Here is an 18196-nt window from a genome sequence, read left to right as displayed (position 1 = left end):
ATTGTTCTTACTTGACACAATATTTTACTAGCTTGTGTCCAATCCTTCAAAGAGTATATCAAAGCCAAGTCCAAGCTTCTTGAAACGGCTAAACTTCATACTCTTATAGGTAGTTCTTTTATTCTCGCACCTGCAAATGGAATTTTTCAAAGAACTCTTAAGAAGTTATACTTCAACTTCCTTGATCTTGCAGTCTGAACACAACCTTGGGATGATTTTGATCATGTGTTCCAATATCTCTATGACAAGCTTTCCACATTGAATTCTGCATCTAACGTTGTATTAGATGGGAATTGGGTATCTTGACATAGGATATTAAAGTGTGGACTTTAAACCCATCCCTATGACTGATTTATTCACGAGATCTCTCCTAACTCTTTAGTTAGATAATCAGCCAAATTATACTCAGATCTTACAAATTCAACAGATATCACTCTATGCATGATGAGCTCATGAATCATGCTATGTATAATACACAACCGTCTAGACTTTCCATTATACACTTGACTATAAACCTTAGCCTGCACTATCACACCTGATAGATAATTGTGATATCAGTTTTGACCACAAAGGAATCTCAAAGACCAAATTTCTTAGCCATTCAGCTTATTTACCAGCTGCTGCTAAATCTACAAGTTCAGATTCCATTGTTAAATTTGTGATGCAAGTCTGCTTCTTTGAAGCCTAGGAGATAACACCTCCACCAAGTAGGAATACCCGTCCACTTAATAATACAACTTACATCAAAATACCCTTTTAAAACTAAAGGAAAACCTTAATAACATAAACCATAAATCATGGTTCTTTTCAAGCATTCAAACAATCTATTCACAGCTTGCGACTGCAGAGTACTTGGATTACTGGTAATTCTACTCAGTTTCCCACAACATATGTTATATAGATTCACCTTGATTATGCACAAGTAGGATATTAGGCATCCAATTGCTTTAAATACACCATCTGTGAAATAGATTCTCCTTGTTTACGCACAAGTTAGATATTATGACCTATAGGAGTATTAACCGGATAACAAAGTAATTGAATTTCTTCAACACTTTCTCTATGTAATGAAACTGTATATTAATATACTCTTGTTCCTCCATCTTATCCTTGTTCATAGGATGACAACATCTTCCTCCAAATCCTATATACCAATCGATTACTCCTTTACCAGAGGAATCAGGATTGCTACATAAATAATTATCTGCTTGGTTCAGAAAGAACCCGTTAGATAGGATCATCTCAACAATGCTTGTTTAAGGTTTTGCTCAGGAGTTGATCATCTTCAATATTAAAATAATATATTGATCCTGATGTCCAACTTAACTCCTAGTCCTTTCAACTAAATAAAGATGAAAGTTAGAACCAAAATACTTAGTTGTTCTTTTTCTCATGCTTTTCCTAGGTTGAGAAGGAATAGATACACTGTCATTACCAGCAGAGCAGCTGATGCTTTATCAGAATCAACGACATTCTCAATAGTATCAGAAGCCCTATTCTGAGAATTACGGATGATATCCTTGACTCTATGACAGTTTTTACACACCCAGTCATTAATTCTAAGACACATAACCAATAGGCTTATGAATTTTTAGCATAGCATATGAATATATACTCTATTCCTTTCTCACCTAAACTCTTTCTTTTAGGTTCAGTAAGATGTACAATAGTACTACCACCCCAAAATATTAGATAGCTCAACTCCAGGCTTATGTATCTAAATTTATTAAGGGTTGTCTAATTCCTTTTATTAGGAACCCTGTGTAGTTAACACTAGGCTATTAACATAGCCTAATACCTTTCACATAGACATGAATGAGATAACACAGATTTAACCATTTTTAAGAAAATACTCCATGTCAAACAAAAGTAACAAGGCATGCTTAGCAATAGAAATATACACGAGTTAATATATCAAAGTGGCTCAAACTCTTCCAACTAAAAGAACCACTAATTTAATATCATTCAAGAGAATGAAGATGCGACTCTAATTATCCCGTTCAGTCCAGATATCAAACATGCCAATTAGCCTTATTTCATTCATATTGAACATAAGATGATATAATTTAACACCAATTTCCTTTATTTTGCTACCTGGTTCTTGTTTGTGTTTAAACAAACACCTAGTGAACAGATTACATTTAGTCATATATCATGCTTGTTTTATAAAATCATCTACCACATATATAGAAGCGTTCATACAAATCATGTTTTCCATGTTACACATTCAAGATTATTTACAATATGAGAACTCACCTTATAGATAGTTAATCAAACATTACTATAAGTTAGATACGAAATTAGTAGGAACATAACAAGTATCATGTTAACATAATTCTTTAATCATGCATAAGGACAAAACCGACAGCCTTCAAAACAACTCTTGTAACACACTAGACGATACTAACACGACGGTACACCTTACGTATCAATAAGCGAGCTCAGTTTCTAACCAAAACACGTTGCATGTTCATGCATCAATACATAAGATTTATACATAAAAGGAAATAACTTATCTGTATTTTGAGATGACCACAAGCATGACCATTGTTCCTTCGCTTTGTATCAAGAAATAACCCGTTAAACGCTCGATGATTTCAAGACCGCGTGTCTTCCTTTAGCAAATTATAGCACTCCACGGGTTTTTGTTCTGATCGCTATTCACAAAACAAGTGTTGTTCTTGGTTTCACTTTGGTTGATAAACAGACAACAAAAGCCTTCACATTTTGTTTAAATAATATGATCCATACACTTGTGTGTACATGCTTAATAATGTTTAGAAAACAATTAATTTCCTTACATATCCATGTGCCAACGACCAAATATCAAATCGCTACTTATATGTGTGTGTAAAAGAACTCATCATTGTACACCCATGTATGTCCTCATGTACCACATAAACACACATGTCTATATGTGTGAGAGATATAAATAAATAAAAGTATGTCTCTGCACATGCACATTAATCCCATGGGTTATATATATATATATATATATATATATATATATATATATATATATATATATATATATATATATATATAGGGTAGGGTTCTAGCGTGAACAACCCCCCAAGAGTGAACTGCGTGAACAGATATGGACCATTGATTTCCTTTTTAGCTGTTAAGGGTAGGATTGTAATTATATAAAAAATTAGATTTAAATCATTATTTTAATAATTGAATTAAGTTACATCTTTCCTAATTTAAATTCATTATCCACATTATGTTTATTTATTAACAAGATAATTATCAAAACAAACAACAAATCACCAGATTTCAATTTTAATTTTTATTTCAGATTTCATCACCAGAATTCAAATTTTGATTTTTAAGATCCACGTAACCTTCATATTTCAACGGTACACACATGTATACTTGGATATAAATAGAACAGTACACATGTGTACTCAGCATCGTACATATATGTACAGTAATTCACAGGTGTACATGAGATATCACAAAAACAGACGATATACACATGTGTACATCGCATTAAAAAGATGGCAAAATCAGAATACACATGTGTACATCGCATTTAAACAAATAATTATTTTAATAATTGAATTAAGTTACATCTTTCCTAATCCTTGATTTGATTTGTGAGAGATTTATGCAATCAATTTAAGAGGATAATTGATTACTTGATTTGTGAGAGATTTATGCAATCAATTTAAGATTGAAATTACACATATACCCTTTTTGTATTTAATTAAATGAAAAAAATTAACCAAATAATTACCATCATGCCACTCACTTTAATTTTAAGATCATAAAAATCAAGGGTCCAGATCAGTTCACGCACTTCACTCTTAGGATTTTGTTCACGTTTGAACCTAGACATATATATATATATATATATATATATAGGGGACCGCTAAAATGAGAACCACCTCCAGTTGTAAGAACCGTGAGAACTTTTTGATCCGGGGCGAGTTGGACCAAAAGTTTTTTTTATATAAACGTAGATGCTTGTATTATAAACACATTTGTAAAAAAAATTAAAAAAAAAATGTCGTGTGTGTAGTTTTGAACACCACAAGTTTGTGTTTACGGGACCCGTAAATTTTAAATAAAATTTACGGTACCCGTAAACACAAACTTTGAGTGCTATAAACTACACACCCGACATTTTTTTTTTTTTGAATTTTTTTTTACAAATGTGTTTATAATACATGCATCTACGTTTATGAAAAAATTTGGTCTACCTCGCCCCGTACGGTGTAGTTCTCACGGTTCTTACAACTGGAGGTGGTTCTCATTTTAGCGGTCCCCTATATATATATAGGGTAGGGTTCTAGCGTGAACAACCTCCCAAGAGTGAACTGCGTGAACAGATATGGACCATTGATTTCCTTTTTAGCTGTTAAGGGTAGGATTGTAATTATATAAAAAAATAGATTTAAATCATTATTTTAATAATTGAATTAAGTTACATTTTTCCTAATTTAAATTCATTATCCACATTATGTTTATTTATTAACAAGATAATTATCAAAACAAACAACAAATCACCAGATTTCAATTTTAATTTTTATTTCAGATTTCATCACCAGAATTCAAATTTTGATTTTTAAGATCCACGTAACCTTCATATTTCAACGGTATACACATGTGTACTTGGATATAAATAGAACAGTACACATGTGTACTCAGCATCGTACATATGTGTACAGTAATTCACAAGTGTACGTACATCAACACTCAATACAAAAAAAATTTCTGAGATATCACAAAAACAGACGATATACACATGTGTACATCGCATTAAAAAGATGGCAAAATCAGAATACACATGTGTACATCGCATTTAAGCAAATAATTATTTTAATAATTGAATTAAGTTACATCTTTCCTAATCCTTGATTTGATTTGTGAGAGATTTATGCAATCAATTTAAGAGGATAATTGATTACTTGATTTGTGAGAGATTTATGCAATCAATTTAAGATTGAAATTACACATATACCCTTTTTGTATTTAATTAAATGAAAAAAATTAACTAAATAATTACTATCATGCCACTCACTTTAATCTTAAGATCATAAAAATCAAGGGTCCAGATCAGTTCACACAGTTCACTCTTGGGATTTTGTTCACGTTTGAACCTAATCCTATATATATATATATATATATATATATATATATATATATATATATATATATATATATATATATATATATATATATATATATATATATATATATATATATATATATATATATATATATACTGAAGTATATGTATCTATATGTATACATATACATATGCAAAAAGCATTCCAAAGAAAATTAATTAGACAATCATCACTTGGATTTGTGTTTAGTCATTTTGAAATTGATGGCTAAATTCTTCCCATACGATCATCTATCTAGCAAACAAAGAAAACATATACACAAGCCTATGTGGATATGCTGGATCACGCAAGAAGGCTGATGTTTGTTGTCTCATTAATTATCGGGGTGTTAGCCGACCACCAAGCCCCGGCGGCAACCAATGCGTCCTCCGAGTAAAAGAGTTACCATTACGGCAATCATTTCTTCTTTTTTCCTACCCGGTTATTTTCGAACCAAAATTAACCGACAACAACCCCGATCGAGCCCGATGATTTTAAACAAAATCGAAGACGTCGTCATCGCTGAAACCAACAAAGCACGCAACCAACTACTCGTCTGATTCAGCCATGAACACCAAGATACTTTGTTCTTTTCGTCTGGTTGAATATCGCAATCACGACTCAACACCATACAGATGTCTCTTGTTTCAATTGTAAATCCACAAGAACAATTGTTAATTGCAATTCAAAACAAACAATTCATACTGAATTGGTAATCCATGAATCATTTATCAATTAACAACCTAAATTATCCAACAAATGTTAAGTTATCCAAAATTTAACATAATAAACATAATGGTCCCACCATGTATTCAACAAACTCAGCATGATGATTTATGTCACGATCAATCATGTGTTTCTAGTTTTTTTATTATGAAAACCTCAAATATCAATTCAATCAGACATACATGAATCATTTGAATAATCATAAATCCGATGAAGATAATATAAATTCAAGAACCCAATAAAAAGAACCCCACGGAGGCAAAACACGAATTGCAAACCCAAACCCAACAACGAAATCAAACACGGCATCTCGAAATTGGATTTAGTATTATATCAAAAGTTGAAAATAGGTTAATCTTTGTTGTATATGAGCGATTACTAACCAATTTCGAACCAATTGCAAGAAAACTGAGATGAAGAAAAAACCTGGATTTCTACACAAATCTTGTGTTCACTTTCAGATTAACCTATTTGGTGGTACTACCAATGATTAATCGGATAAGATGTGTAGAACACACAAGAACCAATCTGTTGAATGTTTGAGAATTCTTGAAACTGTACCGCTCGTTCGCATATCTCGAACAAAAAGAACAAAACTGTTCACTTTGTCGACCAAAATTATTTTCCTCATCTATGCATACTTCATGCCCATCGGTTTATTGGTTTTAAGAAACAATCAGATCCAACATGTGATCCAATCTACGTTTTAGGCCCATTTAAAGTTTTCAACATAACCCAATATATGAAAACTTATATATCACGTTCATTCTTTTGGCCCACTTAAAATTAATTCACAAAACATGACAAAAAGTAAATATATATAAAATGCTATATATATTTTAATTAATAAATTCATTATAGAATCAAAACCGATAAATACGCCAAATCTTATTAACATTAAAGCAAGCATGCACTCCCGCGTCTCCTAACTCGTTTAATATTTAACAAGATTCACTTGGTCGACGAGTTAATCAAATATCACGAAAATCTATTGGTAACAATAAAATTACCAACAAACTCCATCATCTTTCTTTTATGTTTACGTTGAGAACCGCTACCCCAACGATCCTCCATCTCATCACGAATGGTCTACGATCATGGACGACCACCTCCCTTTTCTCCTCACCATGTTTGCAACGCGACCTCTCTCATTTACGTATGCGTTCATCCCTCTTAAAACCACCCATTAGAGATGGCCTTGTTGACTTCCCTGCCTCCCCGAAAAGTCACCCACAAAGAGTATAGGCACATAATTTGTAAGTGTGTTTTTCCTATGCACATAAAATCCATTGAATAGTTTTTTTACTTAAAAATAAGAGTAAATTACAAGTTTTGTACTTTATGTTTGTACCAAATTACAGGCGATGTCCTTTACCTTTAAATTTGACGAGTTTTGTCCTTAATGTTTTAAAATCATGCACGTTATGTCCTTTAAACCTAACTCAGTCAGATTTTTTTGTTAAATATGGTCATGTGCGGTATTCTTGTCATTTTACCTCTCAAGAGACTATTGAGTAAATAACCTATATTAAGGGACTAAATGTGTAAAAATATTAAAGAATAAAATATTAATTAAAAACTCACCCTCTCTCTTCTCTCTCTTCTTCATCTCTGCAATCTCTCTTCTTCATACCCATTAATCAAATGTTCATCTCCAACTACAACATTCTTCATACCCATTAATCAAATGTTCATCTCCAACTACAACACAAAGTAGAAGCCCTCTGAAAAGTAATTACAGGAAACATAGTGCTTCAGTTGCTAGAAAGATGGATCTTGATCAAGAAACTCATATAAAAGACTAAAAGTTAATATTTCGGTACCTATAGCTGCATCTAATAGAGTGGATACCGATAAAAGCATCATTTTAGAAACGGAAAAAAGACTACCTTCTAATAAATCAAGAGTTCTCGTGTAGCTCCATCTATTGACGACTGTGAATTTGATATAGACGAGAATCCAATTGAGTATGTTTATGGCAATCAGGATGAGGTTGAGGATCTATCTCGGATCCAAAAACAGCTTGTTCAGATTGAAAAACTTTTTCTATCTCAGATCCAAAATCAATTACCCAAATTCAATCATCCCCAACTGGGAACAAAGTGAGAGCCTTTTTCTCCTGTGGAGGCCGCTGATCATCTGCATACGAACCTCGAACCGGAGGGCGCTTAAGGGTTCTCGCCGGCTCATCGCCAGCGAGCTCAGACGAGTCGAACTTGCCGGAATTGGGTTGAGACGACGGCGTAGAGATTGCCGGTGGTTGTTGGTGGTAGTGGGTGTTGTAGGGGTTGTGGGTGTTTCCGATATCGAAAGCGGATTACAAGATCAGGGGTGATTAGGGTTTGATTAATGGGCATAAGAAGATAGATAGCAGAGATGAAGGAGAGAGAGAGAGAAGAGAGAGTGAGTTTTTAATTATACCTTATTCTTTAATATTTTTACACATTTACTCTCTTAATATAGGTTATTTACTCAATAGTCCTTCAAGAGGTAAAATAACAAGAATACCCTCATGTGCAAGGCACATGACCATATTTAACAAAAAAAAATCTGACTGAGTTAGGGCTAAAGGACATAATGTGCAGGATTTTGAAACATTAAGGACAAAACTCGTCAAATTTAAAGGTAAAGGACACCGCCTGCAATTTGGTACAAACATAAAAGACAAAACTTGTAATTTACTCTAAAAATAATCTACATATTTCACCAAAAAACTTGGCAAGTTACATCAAAACAGAAGGTAGACGAGCAACAAGTTGCGCCATCACCCCTTTTCTAAATTGTAAACCCTAACCTTCCAAAGACAAACCCCTGCTCCCCTAGGGTTGAATAATTGTTGTGGATAACCAGTTGGACCCTGTTCAAGAAGTGGATAACTTCTGGCTCTAGAAAGCCAATTGTATCAAAGGCAAAAGGGACAAAGACATGTTGGTTCTTTGTGCAAGCTTTAGTGTGCTTATCTACTTTCTTTGATTATGCCTGTCTTGCTGCTTGTCCAGCTACAACTCTGTTTTCCCTTAAACCAACCAAAGGGGAAACCCCCGTGAGGTCCACACAAGCATGTTTCCCCCAGCCCAGCCAAAGACAAGCAGGTCCGCTGGTCACAGAGTAGATCTTCTTTCCATAGGGTCCGTGAGGAAATTCACAGGGGCCTATTTCTTAGCAAAAATCCCAGCTCTTCTTAAGATGTCCCACAAAACATCCTGCACTCAGTCAAGTCATGCCGATATTTGAACCCAGGGAGCTCTTTACAAAGAACTGTGTGCTCCCCGTATTTATTCATACAAGCTTTATGGTATATCAGGCAGGTTTCATCTTTCGAGTACACAGGGATCATCAACCGGTATTTGAGAATGGCTCTGTATTCTACTGCAGACATGCATTGTCTCAACCCCTCATTCGGGAAAACGGTCAAAAAACTCCAGAGCATGGGGACCCTTTAGACACTCAAACACCGCCTTCTGGCAGGATGACAAATCAAAAACTTCTCCCAGGCTTTGAGCGATTATGCTAAACAGAGCATTCGCCAAAGTTTTTTTGTGGCTTCGAAGGAGCGGTGTCCTTATCAGAGAAACCGCCAATATCCAAGTCTGGGAGAGAGACATTTAAGCGTTCGAGCGCCTGCTGATAGTCCGAGTCAAGCCCGACGACCCCATTGTTTCGAAGGATATGATCCTGTAGTTCCCAAGACTAAGCTCTAGACGCCACAAAGGCATAAGCCCCAACATCTCGAGCTGAGAGGATACCCAAACCACCTAGACGCATTGGCAGAGAGGCCAGACGCCAGTGGAGGTCATCAAAGAAGGGGTCGCCACCCACGACTATGTCTTCTATAGCCTCCCTGAGGCCATCATCAAACTGAGATACCGCATCGTCCATCAAATGGGGTTGATAAGTCCGCAGCCCAATAAGTAACTTAGCAACCCCCATGCACGACCTTAGTAGAAGGAGTTCACATTGGGGATCCCTAAGGCAGAGCAAGAGTTTCATAAAATCAACCGCCCCCGAGGCCCGCCACCCAGCCAACGCCCCAATAAAGCTAGGATTACTGCTAACAGCTCCACCAAGGAGCATAACCCCCCTGGTCTAACAATCCCTCTTGGGAAAAGCCCATCCTGAACTTTCCGCCCGTCGCATGTGGGCCAAAAAAACCTCTGTTTTCTTAATGTTGAGATAAAGCCCCAGAGATGACCCCTCCTTGTTGATGATGTCTAAGGCCATAGCAACCTCAGACGCATTGCGGATAATTGTCCCATCATCCAAGTACCAAACATTAAACGAGAAGTTACAGCGGTCCTGGACCTAGAGAATAAGGGGTGTAAGGCAAGGGTAAAGAAAAGGGGCCCCAAGGGATCTTCTTGTTGCAATCCGGTAGTAGCCCCAATGCACTCGTTACTAACATACAACCTAGCAGGCTGGTCGTAAAGAAATTGGACCCACCGATAGATTAACGGGCAACGCTAATGAAACTCTTAGAGGAAGTCTTTGCGGTCTACCGTGTTGAAAGCATTGGATATTTTGTCGTATCTATATTTATTTAGGTAACTTTTTCATTTGATATGTTTTTCCATGTATTTAGTATTATTTTTTAATTAATTGACTCATTTAAAATTTATATCGTCATAATTTAGCTTTTTATCGGACTCATGTTGCTCTGATCTTCCATCTACCAAAGTTTCTAAATCGTCACTGATATCTATTCTTTAGTGACTTTTTAGTTTATCATAGGTTACTTGTTATATACATTAACAAGTAGCATACATTTTTAGACGGGATTGACTTGGCCATCGGGTTTAGGTCCCTAAAGCTCCAACCTTGGATCCCTTGATGTTTGCAACATGATTTACGCTCGCAACAACTAGGGCTAACTAAGGCTGACAAAATGTATCATATTGCGACTTGTTAAATAGGCCGTGTCGACATGCTCTAGCTACTAGGTTTAGTATAACACAAGCATGACATTTTTAGTTAAATGTGTCACTTATTAGAACTTAGCGTTTACATGAATTAGTGATCATAAATTACAATCTATAAAATTCTAAACAAGCAGTTCTAAAAACCTTTGAAAAATATACTTTAAGCCCACATAATGTTTTTACAATTTAGACCCTAGAACTTTCAAGGCTTGTGTTTAAAAGTTGATTCATCTAGTAGTTAGGAACCATAATAACCTAGTGATCAAGTAGCATGATGTTTGCCCTCACAAATGTTGTATGGATTAAAATCCTTACAAGTGTTACATGTGTAAGGTTATCTGATATGTTCTTCCTCAAGTCTTTTCTAGCCATTCATTTATTTTGAAACTGAAAATGTCAACCTCGTTGGCACCTTTAACTATTCATTAAAAAAAACACCATAATATATCTCTCCTAAAGCATTCGTTAAGGTCATGGTCATCAAACTAGAAACGATATTGCATCCATTCATGCCAAATTCCTTTCAATAAAAATAAATTCAACATGTGAAACCATCAACCACCTTGGTTGATGGTTGTGATCGGGACAACCCTAACTTTCAAGCCATATTTCATTTCGAGTATAATAGAATCACTTGGACAAACCAAATGACCCTCCACCAACTCCACACGATAATTACAAACGACTGCAGCCGCCACCATTTTCATCTAAATCATCCCCATTTCTTTACCCAAACACGTCCGCGGGCCAGCATGAAACGCAGGGAACTTGTACGACGGTTCATGCTTAATCCCAATCCCATTCACGCCTTTTGAAAACCATCTTTCTGGCTTAAACTCCATGCAATCATCCCCCCATAAACCTTCCATCCGTCCCATCGAGTAAAATGATAGAATTATCCTCGTCTCTTTATCAACAACATGACTGATTGGAGTGTCACGCTCCGGTCAAAGATAATATTTATATACCCAAATTACCCTTAAGAAATAGCTAGTGGTAGTGAGGGGTCGAACCACGAAGAGTGTGTGGTTTGTGTATGGATTTGATTGAATTATGAAGGTTATCACTATTATGAAGCTTGCTAAGATATATTTTTGTATTTTTGTTTAATTGGAAGATGTGAATTAGAATTACTAGAATGATTTAATGGATTAACTACTAGCGATTAACTAATTGCAAGAATTGAAAATGATTGATTGAACAATAATAAGAAAACAAGGTTCACACCCGGTTTCAACTAATGCAAGACTTAGGGTTACTATGTATTTTAATTAGCTTTACTTGAAATAGTTCATTAACGGGTCGCAATCATAAAGCTTAGGTGTCAATCGCTATCAACGTCGTAACCAACGGACCATGATACACTTCGTTACTTTGGACTAGCAAATCCTACCAAAAGACAAGGCATAAATATGTGTATTCATTTCACAAAGTCAAATTTAATCATTCACTCGACAATTTGCAAATTCAATACCAACGTAGGACAATTGTCTAAGATTCAAATGCAATTCAAGTTGTCACAAAACAATTAACAAAACATAATAACCCCTAAAACTTACAAAAGTCTACACCGGGGTGAAACCTCCAAGAAATTAGCCGAGCATGATCGAAGAAACTTGATCACCGGATGTTGGGAGCGTGAATTGGATCATCGTGAAGCTTGAAGATGGATGGATGGATGGATGAAAGTTAGATTTTTGATTGAGTGATGATGGTGAATGGATGAGTGGATTGATGGATTGGTGAATTCTTGAAGCTAGGGTTTGGATTCGGTTGATAATGGTGATTTGTTCTTGATTCGGGATGATAGTAAGGATGGTTGGTGGAATGGTAGGTGATAGATGCTAGGTAATGGCTCCAAGATGATGTTTTCAAACTTTATGAATGTGTAACTCACGTTTCTTGGTCAAAATTGATGTTATAACTCGTCCCCAACTCAAAAATCAAGTTTTTCGCGAAGTGAGAATGCAGGTGGCGTCGCCGACGGCCATTTAGGGCGTCCCCGACGGCCACTGGAAGTATCAGTTTCGCCCGACGACTTAATTAGCTTTTTACGGAGGTTTCTGGCTGACGGAACAAACCAGAGACCGTCGCCGACGGCCCTTTTGGGCGTCTCCGACGCTGCCTAGTTTTGCCAGTTTCGTCCGAAACTGTTTTCTTCATAACTTCTTCGTTATAACTCCGTTTTACTCACCGTTTTCGCCCACGTACTCGTAATTCAGCCCTCTATCATGCCATCTTATAATATATTCATTTTAAGTTCATTAACATTCCCTACAACACATCCAATCTTCATGGTTAACACCAACTTGTTTTCTGTTTTTCATTTCTTGATCCCGGTTGACCCGATTCGCGTCCCGGTGCTCCGTTTAGCTCCCGATTAGCTCCTTAAACTCTTTTAGACCTGTAAAACACAAATCCCATTAAAAGTAGGCTATTCAAGATTAAAAGCTACGTAAAAACATCAACTTAGGCACAAACGATCACCGGTTTTCGACCACGTGACACATCCCCACACTTGTCTTTTGCTTGCCCTCAAGCAAATCTGTTTTTCACTTTCATATGGGTCGAATGAGAAATACATTCCCCATTCCCGAGACTAAGGTTAAGGTCAATTGTCATGCCCAAGTTCAAACTTTTTACAATTTTCACATATTTAGCAATAAATGATTAATCATGTAAAAGTGATTACCCAAGATTAACCCGCTCGTGAAACTCACATTTCATGCATATCCCTCACAATGTTCACTCCCCTCGGTTTACAAGTTGGCTAAATTTCATGATGCATTAGCACTTTTAAAAAGTAATCGCTCAAAACCGATTAGAACACGTACCCGCATAGGCTTGCAACTCAATCATTCTCCACCACCGAACACGAATACTAAGCACAAGTCAAAAGGTCTTTGTAAGGGTTGTAACGGGGCTAGGCTAAGGGTAGGGAGTAAGATATTTAAAGTGGCTAAGGTGATGAAAATTCGATTTTTATTTTAATTTACTAAACTGAACAAAACTAAATATAAGCATCAACTATGAGGCAACAACTTTCGCCTTTTATTCAACAACTACTAACACTTCTTTTTGTGTTTTTCTCAATGTTATTTCATTCTTTTTCGCAATATTTTCTGAATTTTTGCTTTTTTTCACAATAAATATGAATTACAACTATACAAACACATGATCCTATAATCGAATTTTCATCACACGGGCTTGAAAAGAAAAAGGTTTATGGGTATGGGCTAAGTGGGTTGTCAAACGAAAGGTTTAGGCTCAAATTTGGCAACTAAGGGACAAATTTCGGGTAAGGGTAAGCAAATGGTGTAAAAGGAAAAGGTTTACCTAATGCCTTAATCATTCTCGTGCTTGTATTCGGTCTATGGTCTCAAACGTATCACAAGATGCAAGTTCTACAATACATGACTAATGGTCCACTCAAACAAAGAAATATATGTATATATAATGTATACAAGTGGCTCAAAATCTCATGTATAAGGGTATGGAATATGATATACATAAATTGCAAGTTTCTTAGGCGGATTATTCCCAAATAACCACCCGCTAAATACCCGTCATGCTATTAATTCGAACTTGACCATGACAAAAGACCAAATGGGTTGTGACATCCCTCGTTAACTTAGTTACTTGTGCTTTTAAGATCGCTTCAAACAAAGACATTTTGAAAAATTTTTGAAATTTTTCCCCCATCCCCACACTTGAGGTAAACATTGTCCTCAATGTGGAGTGTTTAAATGAACGGGTCAAAATTCGAAAAACTTTTACTCCCCCATCCCCACACTTGAGGCAAACATTGTTAGGTTCTTAGTTCTACCATTTTTATGAAAGTTTACCAAATCATGCGTTAATTTTCCCTAATTTTTGTGGAAAAAAAATTTACAACAATAACAAACCTAACTCACTTTCGTATGAATCACGGTTGCATTTAGCGTATGCAACAAGCCCTTTTAAACCCCCCCAATAGCTTGGGAGGACGAGTAGGTCTCGTGAGGGTTATATAGGGAACACACCCACAACGTTCATTGATGCGTGTTAGTGTATATATGTTTTAGGTGTATATTTTAAGCCCTTTTTACACTTTTAGCCAAGTTTTAAATTTATAAAACACGATATTTACTAACACTAAGCACACATATGGGCAAGTGCACCCATCGTGGACGTAGTATAGTGTTGGTAAGATACTGAGGTCGTCCAATGACACAAGAGCTTTTAGTACCGGTTTATCCTCAACGTCTAATCAAATCAAAATGTTAGAAAAGGATTTTAAACTAAGAAAATAAAATTAACTAAAATGCTGAAAAATAAAATAAAAATAAAAATAGATAGACAAGATGAATCACTTGGATCCGACTCGTGTGTAGTGTAACCTTTGATTATTTTCGCACTTTTGCACTTGTTTAAGAGATTGTTTTAGTTATTGTAGTAGGCCCCTCTTTTGAAGGTGACGTTACCCTCAACCCAGTAGTTTGAGTAAGCAAGGATACAATCCTAAAGGGTCGGATTATTGAAAGATAATTAATTAAGTTATTAATGCATAATGTGGTAGGCCCCTCTTTTGAAGGCGACGTTACCCTCAGCTAAATAGTCTGAGTCAGCAGGGATACAGTCCTAAGTAGCTGGGTTAAAGTTTTAATAGTAGTTTAACTTATGAGGGGATCAAAGAGTTTGGACCCCCGCCATCCAATACCTTTGGGTATTGAAGGAGGTCCTACTAAATTTAACCCAGGTCCTTTGCAGGATCTATACACTGAACAATGGCAAGACTCTTACCAAACCGTTCCCTTAACCCCCGACCAGGTAGCCAACATACCTCCATATAGACCGTGGAGATATGAATGGTGAAAATCTTTTATTTTATATAGACAGTAAAATAATGCCAAGACACCACGGACAAACGATAAGGAAGAATCACCTTCAACATAAGAAACTAGTAATTAAAGTCATTAATACAAAACTAATTAAAAAGTGAAAAAGATTAAAAATAAAAAGTATTACACTAAACACTTGTCTTCACCAAGTGATGTAAGAGACTTAGGCAAACATGGCCTTTGATTGTCAAGAACTCTTACGATCAATCTTGGATCCCGAGACGACTCACACACTCTATGATGGACAATGGATGATGGTGGTGGATGATGGTGTTGTGTTAGGATCGGAGGCTGTCATGATTGTTCTTGTTTGTGAGAATTTGACAAATCAATGAATATAAAGCAATGTAAAGTGCAGTGGAAATGGATATAAACTTTATAAACACAATCAAAGAAGAGAATAGTTTGATAAACACATGCTTTCTCATTAAGTTGAATGAATACAATGAAAATCAAAAGATTACAAGCATGCTTACATATCTAAACTCCCCCTCAGCCTGATACCCCAAGGTTGGTTGCACAAGATGAAAGGATTGAATTGAGGAGAAGAACTCACTCAAAACGATCAAGTGTAACAGTACAGAGTACTGTTACATTTATAGACAATCCAAACCACTGAAACATCTCAGCTGACGTCACCAAGAAAGTGACATCTAACAACCTAACAAACACTATCTACTGATCTACACAACTACTGCTTTGCTAACTACTGATATTTCATTACATTTCGTGAGATGAATAAAACTGCTGCTGCATCGTTCTACTGTTGTGAACCCAGCAGTACTTGTCATGATCGGCAGTGCTTGACTCAAGGCAGCAGATTGAACAGCAGGGCTTTTGGTCTTCATCAGTCCTTGAATGGAACAACAGTTGTAGGTCAGCAGATGTTGATAGAAGCAGTACTTTGGAGTATAGCAGATGTTGGAGCCACAGTCAAGGGGAAAGCTTATAGTAAACAGTTGCTTATTGTGAGTCCGCTGTTGTGATCCGGTTTTGGCTTTCATTATCTATTCCTCTGGTAGGGTTCAATCCCAACAATCTCCCCCTGGAACAGATAATGCCAAAACCCTTCATTATTCTGGACCTTTATTTCTCATCAGTAGTTCCTGAGCTTGCCTCTTAAATTCTTCTTCAAAATTCTTGGAACTTGTGTCATCATCATCCCTACACAGTGTAAGTTCAAGGAGATCCTGCAAATCTTCAACACTAAGGCCTAGTGCATCTTTCCATGATATGTACTTCACTTCACCGTTGGTTCTGACCAGAGTCAATACGTGGGTCTTTTGATCAGATATCCACTTTAGTATTTTTAAACCTAATGGGTTTCTTGGGAGTGATTTATTCTTAGATGAGTTTGGAGATGATGGCCTTGTGAACACTTGCAGACTTTCAGACATTCTTTTGAAGGCCATCTCAATGACATTGTTAGCAGCAGCTATGTCTTCTGCAGTCTCTTTTTCGATCAGCTCTTGCCTTTCAAAGTCTGTCATGCCTGTCGAAGTGTTTGGTGATGCAGGCTTGGTTAATACCTTTTTAAAAAGGTTTTGAAGCTTTGTTGAGTTCTCTTCTTTTAGACCCATTTTCATGATGGCATCCTGTACTCAGCTTCCTTTTCTTTGACCTATTCTTCAGACAGTTGTTTTCCTTCTTCTTGGTTTGTCACAAGAATAGGATTGTCTGCTGATTTGAACATTGTTCTGAGGTTTTCTGTCTGCTGTTCAAGCTTCATCATTTGTTCAAGCTTCTTTGAAGTGCTTGAAACATTTATCTTTCTTTTCTTTAGCCTTTCATAGGCTTCATCAGTCTGCTGTTTTGACCATTTTGCTATGGCATCAGCAGTGTCTACTTTAGCATCTACCAATTCCTGTTTCCTCTTTTTATATTCAGAAGTAAGATCAGCAATTAGCTTTTTATATTTGTTCCAGTTTGGAGCTGTCTTCTTCTTACTTGGGTCACCTTTAATCCTTTCAATCCTGTTTGCTTCATGCTTCAGAGCCACTATTGGCCATTCTTCAAATTGGCTTTCTTCAGCTGGATAAAATTTTTCTTTCATGATATATGCAATAAGTTCTTTTCTTATCGCCTTTCTTTGATCTGTCTTTTCTTTGCTCAGAACTTGTGCATAATCTTCCATCAGCTTAACTTTTGTAAGTAGGAACTCCAATCTTTTAGAAATGGCTTCATCGCCTTGATCTTTACATTCGAGTTTAGCTCGAATCTTTGCTTGCCTTGCTTTCATTTCAAGATATTCATCCATGTCTTCTGGAACTATGAAGCCTATGAGAGAAGGAAATTTTCTTTTTGAAGGATCATCCTCGGTGTAGAATTGTTTCATCTCATTCTTTACAGCAACTAGTTCCAATGGATATTTTCCAGCAATAGGATCAAATTTTTCATCGGTGGCTTGAGTTGTTTCTCTTTTTCTTTTGTAAAGCTTTGTGGATGAAAAGGATTTTGCTTGTGACATAGGAATGGTGAGAGCAGTGGTGGATGATTGACTAACAGCAGTTGAAACAACTGGTGTTTCAACCGCTGTTGTCATTACAACTACTGATGT

General features: G+C 36.2%; 1 protein-coding gene across 1 annotated transcript; it reads right to left on the bottom strand.

The window, feature by feature from the left end:
* Positions 1-11466: 11466 nt before the first annotated feature.
* LOC110902113 (cytochrome P450 94A1-like) lies at positions 11467-17896 on the bottom strand. The gene is made up of 2 exons (XM_022148847.1): positions 17457-17896; positions 11467-11683 (listed from the first exon to the last, which is right to left on the bottom strand). Exons 1-2 carry the CDS (start codon positions 17894-17896, stop codon positions 11467-11469), a joined length of 657 nt encoding a protein of 218 aa, XP_022004539.1.
* Positions 17897-18196: the final 300 nt, after the last annotated feature.

Source organism: Helianthus annuus, chromosome 13 (assembly GCF_002127325.2).
Source record: "Helianthus annuus cultivar XRQ/B chromosome 13, HanXRQr2.0-SUNRISE, whole genome shotgun sequence".
In the NCBI taxonomy this organism is placed as follows: Eukaryota; Viridiplantae; Streptophyta; class Magnoliopsida; order Asterales; family Asteraceae; genus Helianthus; species Helianthus annuus.
Note: the sequence above shows the minus strand (reverse complement) of the source record. Positions and strands in the feature narration are given on the sequence as shown.

Excerpts from the sequence above, each read along its gene's own strand:
- LOC110902113 (XM_022148847.1), bottom strand. The coding sequence starts at position 17,896 with ATGGATGAATATCTTGAAATGAAAGCAAGGCAAGCAAAGATTCGAGCT. Across the intron at positions 11,684-17,456 it reads GCTGATGCCATAGCAAAATG|TCATGTTGTTGATAAAGAGA; the intron begins GTCAAAACAGCA and ends CACTCCAATCAG.